This window comes from Oncorhynchus mykiss, chromosome 12 (genome assembly GCF_013265735.2).
Source record: "Oncorhynchus mykiss isolate Arlee chromosome 12, USDA_OmykA_1.1, whole genome shotgun sequence".
NCBI classification, from domain to species: Eukaryota; Metazoa; Chordata; class Actinopteri; order Salmoniformes; family Salmonidae; genus Oncorhynchus; species Oncorhynchus mykiss.
Genome location: NC_048576.1, coordinates 61971605 through 61981080, shown reverse-complemented (window position 1 = coordinate 61981080; position 9476 = coordinate 61971605). Strand labels below are relative to the sequence as shown.

The window sequence follows — 9476 nt, the reverse complement described above, 5'->3', positions numbered from 1 at the left end:
CAGCAATGGCGTCAAGAGTCCTCCCCTACCGCCACCCCCCATCTCGCTGGCCGCGCCCCCAGGACTGAGGACCCATGGGGAGCCAGTGGGTTTGGGGGAGAGCGGCTCAGAGGTGGGGGACAGGCGGGGGAAGTAGGCGGAGATTGTTCTGATAGGTCGGATGGGGCCTGGGCAGACGTCAATGGCCATGTGTTCCTGGATGGTGATGCTGAGTTTCTTTCCTTTACGCAACGTCATAGAGCTGAAATGGAGAGAGGGGGGGGGAGAGGGGGATGGTGGGGGGGAGGGGGTGAGAGAGGAATGTGGGGTGAGAGATAGGGGATGAAAGAGAAGAGTGGGGAGAATGGGAAGAGAGTGACAGAGGGTGAGGAAGAGCAAAGTACAGGAGGAGAGGGAGAATGAGAGAGAGAAGTGGGAAGAGAGAGGAAATAAGAGAGGAGTGTGGGAAGAGAGAAAGGGGATGGCAGTGAGAAGAGTTGGAGAGAAGGAGACGAGAGAGCGGAGTGTGTGGAGATAGGGGGTGGATCAGAGTGGGGGGAGAGAGAAGAGTGTATTTCATTAAAGACAATTAGACTGTGTGTGTTAAATATGCTTAACATGGTTTCAAGGTCCAAACTGGTGTTTCAAGCAACACAATTAATGGAAATAATTGACCTTTGCTGTGATGGGCTAGAGACTGACACATTTTAACTCGCACACACACACACACACACACACACACACACAGAGAGAGAGAGAGACAGGCACTGACACAAACCCACACGGTTGTCAACACACATCAGGTCGTCCAGCATCAGTCTGTCAAGTATCAGAGCGGTCGGCATGGCAGGAGAGTGACAGAAGACAGGAGACGTGTCATAGTGACTAGTAGATAGCGAGAGAGACAGAGACAGGGGAGCACTGCAAATGAAGACATTTCTACACTACAACCATTGATGATGACATCACCACACTAACGATGACATAATGCCACTTTAATAATTCCACTTTAATAATGTTTACATATCTTACATTACTCATATCATGTGTATATACTGTATTTTATTCCATCTACTTCACCTTGCCTATGCCGCTCGGTCATCGCTCATCCATATACTTTCATGTACACATTCTCATTCACCCCTTTAGATTTGTGTGTATTAGGTAGTTGTTGGGGAATTGTTCAATTACTTGTTAGATATTACTGTACTGTCGGAACTAGAAGCACAAGCATTTCGCTACACTCGCATTAACATCTGCTAACCATGTTTATGTGACAAATGAAATTTGATTTGATTTTGACATTAGCACACTAATGATGTCATTACCACACTAATGTAAGAATGACATCACCACACTAATGCTATCCTCTCCACACCGCAGCCATTAATTATAACATTACCACACTAATAATGACAACCTCGCACTACTTTTATTTGTTTCTTTTTTTACTATTTTAAAATTCATAATACAAAAATCAACAACTTACATCAAACATGTCTAACAAAACAAAACACAGGTATTAACCTGTTTACGATATTGGTTCCCAATTGGGAATCAACCCTCCCACGTGCAGCTGAAACGGTGGCGCATGGAACGCAAAAATATTCTTAAAAATATTTAACCTCCACACATTAACAAGTCCAATAGCTCAAATGAAAGATAAACATCTTGTTCATCTGATGCAGGTAAATTACATGTATTACTCACAAATGTATTTTGTTTGTCCCACATATTCCAGGTTGATAAGTGGTCAAATAAAGCATTTACAATCCAGATAGGGTTTGACAGGTTCCAAGTAATATTAATAGTCAAAAGGTAAAATCCCAACGTGCAGCAGGCAAATTAAATCCAAATGAAATGGTAGAAAACTGTAACTCTGCGTGGCTTCTTCCTATATCAGGTGCAATAACCTGGCCATGTTACCCATAAGCCTCAGTGCTACTCCTCCTAGCAAACCCACGTGTCCACTGGGTTTCACATTTGCAACCATAAAAGGCTTTCCATATAAAGTATTTACCATAAAGCTAAGTTTCCATTCAACAATAAGTATTTTCCATATAGTTTTTATCCAATAGTAAATATAACAGGAATAAACCTAAATAAGTTCCGTACATTTTCTTTAACACACAAAATGGCTCTAACAATGAAGACATCATATAGAACCTCCAATTACGTTGTCTAACCTTGGGCTCATATAGGACACTGTACACAATACAGTAGCTAGCTGCATAATGGACATCTTTGCCATATCTACCGTATGTTGTCGTCAAGGTCTTACAACCATACACTATTTTTACTGTGACTGCAACACATGCTGTCTGTATACTGTATAGAGACTTGATTCCTCGCAGGCATTCTTCTATACAGAAATCCGCAGGTAGAGAACTAGCACTCCAAAAACGTAGTCTAATGATGTGACCTAAAAATCCAGACTTATACCTTACTCCCCCAAGCAACATTTAATTCTACAATCTCTATCATCTCCCAACAACAACTGATCCTTGGGCGCCGATGACATGGACGTCGATTAAGACAGCCCCCAGTGCCTCTCTGATTCATAGAGGTTGAGTTAAATGCGGAAGACACATTACAGTGGAATGCAATCAGTTGTCACTGACTAGGTATCCCCCTTTCCCTTTCTCTCTCAGTGCGTAGAGAGATGGAGATTGATAAAGTATATTAAGCAGCACTTTGCACTTCACAGGGCTCCACCACTTGGCACCAGATCGGTCCTGTGAATCTCATTCGATTCTGGACCAATATTCTTGTCTTCATCGTTCATATTTTGATATTGTCTGTGGGCTGTGCTGTCACACTGATACGTATGTGAGCGTGGTTAAATGACAGCGGGTGTCGAATGAATATGTGTGTGTCTGCATATGTATGTGCATGCGTTCATGTATGTGTGTGTGTGTGTGTGTGTGTGTGTGTGTGTGTGTGTGTGTGTGTGTGTTGTGTGTGTGTGTGTGTGTGTGTGTGTGTGTGTGTGTGTGTGTGTGTGTGTGTGTGTGTGTGTGTGTGTGTGTGTGTGTGTGTGTGTGTGTGTGTGTGTGTGTGTGCGTATGTGTGTGTGTGTGTGTGTGTGTGTGCGTATGTGTGTGTGTGTGCATGCATGCATGTGCATATGTGTGTGTGTTTATATCAAAGTAGGGGGCTGAAGAAGAGGAGTACATTGGAAGCCATTATAAGTAAAGTAGCCTGCTGAGCCGGAACAGAGTGTGGTGATATGATATGAGAAACCATTAAAAATTAGCAGAAACCATCCAAAGATAAGAGATACCTTATTACAATGACAATTTGATAGGCAGAGCACCTTATCACAGACAGTAATACTACTATAATAATCGTAGCTGTGAGAAATAAGGATCCCAAGTTAATTCCACTGCAGTAAGAATGAATCACCATCCTATTGAGGTGACTAATCATGGAAGGAGCACTAATTAGTACAGTCCACTCCTGAAAGGCCTCTCTTCCAAAGATTTGACATAAAGCTGTTGCTCAGTAGATTACATCCTTCCTGGATTCGAAATAGCACATTATAAACTCTCCAATCTGGGCCTCCCGAGTGGCGCAGTGGTCGAAGGCACTGGATAGCAGTGCTAGCTGCTTGACCGGCCAGGATATCCTTGTCCCGTCGCGCTCTAGCGACTCCTGTGGCGGGCCGGGTGCATGCACGCTGACATGGTCGCCAGGTGTACAGTGTTTCCTCTGACACATTGGTGCGGCTGGCTTCCGGGTTAAGCGGGCATTGTGTCAAGAAGCAGTGTGGCTTGGTTGGGTCGTGTTTTGGAGGACGCACAGCTCTCGACCTTTGCCTCTTGTCCATATGTGAGTTGCAGTGATGGAACAAGACTGTAACTACCAATTGGATGCCATGAAAAAGGGATTGCATTTAATAAAAAGTCCAATCTGGATTTAGAATAAATGCGCTGAGACTGTACTTGTGAAAGTTGTAAATTATGTTCTGCTGACCGTGACCATGTTCTGTTCTCATTCTTTTAGATTGAAGCTGGATCACACCGTTCTCGTTGAGAAGCTGGACGGCTTGGTTGGCCTCTGAGGTTTTTAACTTGTTTAAATGTTATCTTACTGATCGTTATGAATTTGTGCAACTGGTTTAGAAATAATCTGAACGTTCCAAAGTTGAATTTGGAGTTCCACAAGTCTTTGTGCCTGGACCCCTATTGTTTTCCTTAAACAGTGCCTTCAGAGAGCATTCAGACCCCTTGACTTTTGCCACATTTTGTTACATTGCAGCCTTATTCTAAAATTAATTAAATAAAACATTTTCCTCAGCAACCTACACACAATAAACCATTATGAAAAAGTGAAAACAGATTGTTTGAAGAAAAATTAATTATTCAGACCCTTTCCTATGAGACTAGAAATTGAGCTCAGCCTTATTCTGCCAAAAAAACCTGCAGCATTGAAGGTCCCCAAGAACACAATGGCCTCCATCATTCTTAAATGGAAGAAGTTTGGAACCACCAAGACTCTTCCTAGAGCCGGCCGACCTGGCCAAACTGAGCAATCGGGGGAGAAGGGCCTTGGTCAGGGAGGTGACCAAGAACCCGATGGTCACTCTGACAGAGCTCCAGAGTTTCTCTGTGGAGATAGGAGAACCTTCCAGAAAGACAACCATCTCTGCAGCACCAATCAGGCCTTTATGGTAGAGTGGCCAGACGGAAGCCACTCCTCAGTAAATGGCACATGACAGGCCCACTTAGAGTTTGCTAAAAGGCACCTAAAGACTCTCAGACCATGAGAAACATGATTCTCTGGTCTGGTGAAACCAAGACTGAATGCCAAGCATCACGCCTGGAGGAAACCTGGTACCATCCCTATGGTGAAGCATGGTGGTGGCAGAATTATGCTGTGGGGATGTTTTTCAGCGGCAGGGATTGGGAGACTAGCAGGATCTAGGCAAAGATGAACGGAGCAAAGTACAGAGAGATTCTTGATGAAAACCTGCTCCAGAGCACTCAGGACCTCAGACTGGCGGCGAAGGTTCACCTTCCAACAGGACAATGACCCTAAGCACACAGCCAAGACAATGCAGGAGTGGCTTCAGGACAAGTCTCTGAATGTCCTTGAGTGGCCCAGCCAGAGCCCAGACTTGGACCCGATCGAACATCTCTGGAAAGACTTGAAGTTAGCTGTGCAGCAACGCTCCCCATCCAACCTAACAGAGCTTGAGAGGATCTGCAGAGAGGAATGGGAGAAACTCCCCAAATATAGGTGTGCCAACCTTGTAGCGTCATACCCAAGAAGACTCGAGGCTGTAATTGCTGCCAAATGTATTTCAACAAAGTACTGAGTAAAGGGTGTGAATACGTATGTTAATGTGATATTTTAGTTATTTATATTTTTTAAACACACCTTTTTAGCATGGCCTTCAAACTGTAATTTCCTGTTACTTAGCTTTTCCTTTAAATCATTGACTTCATTATTATTTTATATATTTTTATTCATTTCAATTGTTGCCGTCTGTTTTATGCTCCTTTATTAATCTCCTTCATTCTTCCTGAATAATTATTTGTTTAACTTATTTGATAAGTGCACCTCGGAAAAGTCACAATCTGTTTAAGTGCACTACAGCTTTCAAGTCCCAACTAAACTACCTTCTTTTTAGAAACTGCACACTGTCACGACACTCCAAAACAGCTGTGATTAAGCTATCAAGGCCGGGATTCAATCAAAGGTGTGTTGTCAACAAGCGCGTTGCACTTTAGCGGTAATTTACTCTTGAGCCGACATCTGCAGTATTTACCATGAATGTCTGGGTAATTACCAGGCACATTGTCAGTAGTGCAGTGTGCAGCTCCACAATGCGCCATTGAATGAATTCCGGCCGTAGAGTCTGTCTAGAGTCGATTCAAGGAGCTGTTGGATGAGGGAAATCACAGATGAAACGAGAGAATAACTCATCTCAATGGGAATCCGATGAACAGCGCAACAAACTGTTGCTCTGTAATATCCATATCAATGGGAGAGCATTGACAATGCAACACTCATGTGCTCAATGCTAGAGAGAGAGAGAGAGAGAGAGAGAGAGAGAGAGACCAGTGGTAGTTCCCAAACTTTTCTACAGGGTTAAAATACACCATAATTAAAAAAAAAAACGGATTTAATGGTGTTAAGAATTCAGGACAGAGGACCAACACTTTAACTAGTTCCCTTGAACGCAGCTTCCTAGCAACCCAACAAGCACCAGCTGATACTAATTGCCAATCAGCCTCCGCACATGTCCTCACTCTCCTTAATCCCCACTGCCACCCTAATTTAACTTGACCAAACAAACATTCCTCCTCTCCTTCTGCAGTGAATATCGCACCTTGCTCAGAGCAGCTACTCTGCAATTGAGGGAACTTGTGCGCTATCAGAGTGTGTACCAAGAGAGAACTGGAGGTTTTCCGTTGTGACAGGAGTAGAACAGAGTTGATATTGGGGGGGGGGGTTGTTATTCTGTGTGGCCACTGCTCATGCTCTCAAAATGTTGGCGCCCGGGGAAGACACGTTTCCGCGGTGAGCAGGATGATTATGAGATGGAGTTACGTCGGGATGCCACCGGGCCGCAAGCGAAGTTGGGAGAAGAGGAATATTGGGACGGGTACACATAGAGGTGGATTTATGGGGAGGAAGAGGTCGAAGAGAATGAGGAAAGCAGAGGTTGGATATGAATTTGAGGAAGATGGCGATTTAAATGGGATGGGGTGTTGAAGAAGATTGGTGTCAAGTGTAAACAGAGTGAGCCGTGCACAGTTGAAGCCGAAGATTCCGGGTGTTTGTGATGCCCGCCGTTTGGTGCGACGTAGACCCGGTGGTGAAGTCGAGGAGTAACTGTCAGTCGTTTTGAGTCTTTACCCGACAAAGTCATGTTAGGATATATCAGTTATCCTGTTAGAGCTTTTATTCTGAATCCACTACGTTGTTTCAGGTGCAACGTTTATGGTCATGTTGCAGCAGTCTGTAAGAGGAAGATTCCAAGATGTTCGAAGTGTGCAGGAGGGCATGAGATAGAGGATTGTGTATTTTCGGTGGATAAAGTTGTCAACTGTAGGGGTGCCCATGTTGCTGGGAATCGGAAGTGTACGATGGGAGAGAGGCAAGTTGAGGTGGCTGGAGTCTGAGTAGTGCAGAAGGTGTCATATGCTGAGGCAGTAAAGAAAGTAGAGGATGGGTCAAGGCTGAGGGATCCTGAAGGATGTTGCCCGAGAATTAAATGTTAATTTCTCTACCATAAGCCGCCTCCAACATTGTTTTAATGAATTTGGCAGTACATACAACTGGCCTCACAACTGCAGACCACGTGTAACCACACCAGCCCAGGACCTCCATATCCGGCTTCTTCACATGCGGGATCGTCTGAGACCAGCCACCTGGACAGCTGATGAAACTGTGGGTTTGCACAACCAGAGAATTTCTACACAAACTGTCAAAAACCGTCTAAGGGAAGCTCATCTGCGTGCTTGTTGTCCTCACCAGGGTCTTGACCTGACTGCAGTCTGGCGTCGTAACCAACTTCAGTGGGAAAATGCTTACCTTCAATGGCCACTGGCACGGTGGAGAAGTGTGCTCTAAACAGATGAATCCCGGTTTCAAGTGTTCTGGGCAGATGGCAGTGTGGGCGAGCGGTTGCGGTGGGGTTAGGGTATGGGAAGGCATAAGCTACAGACAACAAACACAATTGCATTTTATTGCTAGCAATTTTAATGTACAGAGATACCGCATTTCGCTACACTCGCATTAACATCTGCTAACCATGTGTATGTGACCAATAAAATGTGAGTTCCTGAGGCCCATTGTCGTGCCATTCATCCGCCATCTCCTCATGATTCAGCATGATAATGCACGGCATGTCACAAGGATCTGTACACGATTGCTGGAAGCTGAAAATGTTCTTTCATGGCCTGCATACTCACCATCATGATTGGGATGCTCTGGATCGACATGAACGACAGCGTGTTCCAGTTCCCGCCAATATCCAGCAACTTTGTAAGGCCATTGAAGAGGAGTGGGACAACATTCCACAGACCACAATCAACAGCCTGAGCAACTCTATGTGAAGGAGATGTGTCGCGCTGCATGAGGCAAATGGTGGTCACACCAGATACTGCCTGGTTTTCTGATTCACGCCCCTACCTTTTTTGTAAAGTATCTGGTGACCAACAGATGCATATCTGTATTCTCAGTCATGTGAAATCCATAGATTAAGGCCTCATGAATTTATTTCAATTGACTCATTTCCTTATATGAACTTATAACTCAATAAAATCTTTGAATTTGTTGCATGCTGTGTTTTATATTGTAGTGAACTTGAGCCAAAACCTAGTGACCTCATCAAGAGGTTTGCACCTCTTGTCGTAGTGGTTAAGGTGTTGGCTTGACCGTCGCTGTACCCGGTTTGGAGTCCCGGTCAGGGCTACCCCACGAATTTGCTACAACATTTTTGTTAAGTGTATATCCCTTGTTTCTCTCGTATTACAGCAAGCTACCTTCTTTCACAATATTTCCTCTCCTCCATACCGGCCAGCTCTGGGTTGAGAATATGCTTCACCACGACACGTCCAAGGCCCATTCCCAGCATGCTCTCCTGAGTGCATTTCCGACTATCCACGGCCCTTCCTCACCGCATGTACAAGCACACCTCCCTGCCACACGCCCCGCTACTCAGTGGACCCGTGAGGCTGTGCCACCAACCAACGCATCTGAGTCCCAGTTATTCATCCATCGCTGGGTCTGTACAGTAAGTCATTTTGATGTAGTTCCTGTTCCAAGTCATCTGTGTGCTTACTTCATAGTTCCTTTAATATTAGACGGGCTGGCTACTCACCATACAGCCGCTATGCTACCATATACAGTTTAGAGCAGGCATATCATCCGTTGTAAGCATTACTGCTGATGATATCTGGAAATGTGCATGTACACCCTGGCCCAGCTACCGTTGCTAGCCCCAATTCTGACTTGTGCTCTGATATCTGTTTCACTGATTTCTACTCTCGTAAAAGCCTGGGTTTTCTGCACGTCAACACTAGAAACGTATTACCTAAAATTGATCAATTCAAAGTGTAGGTTTACAGCTCCAATACAGATGTGTTGGTCATTACTGAGATGGGGTTAGGAAAGTATTTTGAACACTGATGTTAACCTTTCTGGTTATAACCTTTTTCGGCAAGACAGATCTTCCAAAGGTGGTGGAGTAGCAATCTTTCCCAAGGAACACCTTCAGTGCTTGGTTGTCTCCACCAAGTCTGTCCCCAAACAATTTGATTTGCTGGTTTTAAGCATACAACTTTCAAATAGCTCTTGGTTGACTATTGCTGGGTGTTGTCGTCCACCATCACCACTGGCCTCTACCCTACCTGCCATAAGCTCTCTCCTGGCCCCTTAGACTAAGTCTGAATTTGTCCTGCTAGCTGACATAAACTGGGACATGCTTAAACCACCTGACCATGTCCTAAAGCAATGTGACTCCCAAATCCTTCTCAGATTAT

At 44.6% G+C, this 9476-nt stretch overlaps 1 protein-coding gene across 2 annotated transcripts in view; it reads right to left on the bottom strand.

The window, feature by feature from the left end:
• Nucleotides 1-9476, bottom strand: part of doc2a (double C2-like domains, alpha) — a 50797-nt gene that overhangs the window by 22006 nt on the left and 19315 nt on the right. For both annotated transcript variants that reach the window (XM_036937999.1, XM_036937998.1), the window contains exon 2: nt 1-241. This exon is cut by the window's left edge and continues 91 nt beyond it. In XM_036937999.1, the coding sequence (XP_036793894.1) occupies nt 1-237 (237 nt within the window). In that variant the 5' untranslated portion in view covers nt 238-241. The remainder of the gene's footprint in view (nt 242-9476) is intronic.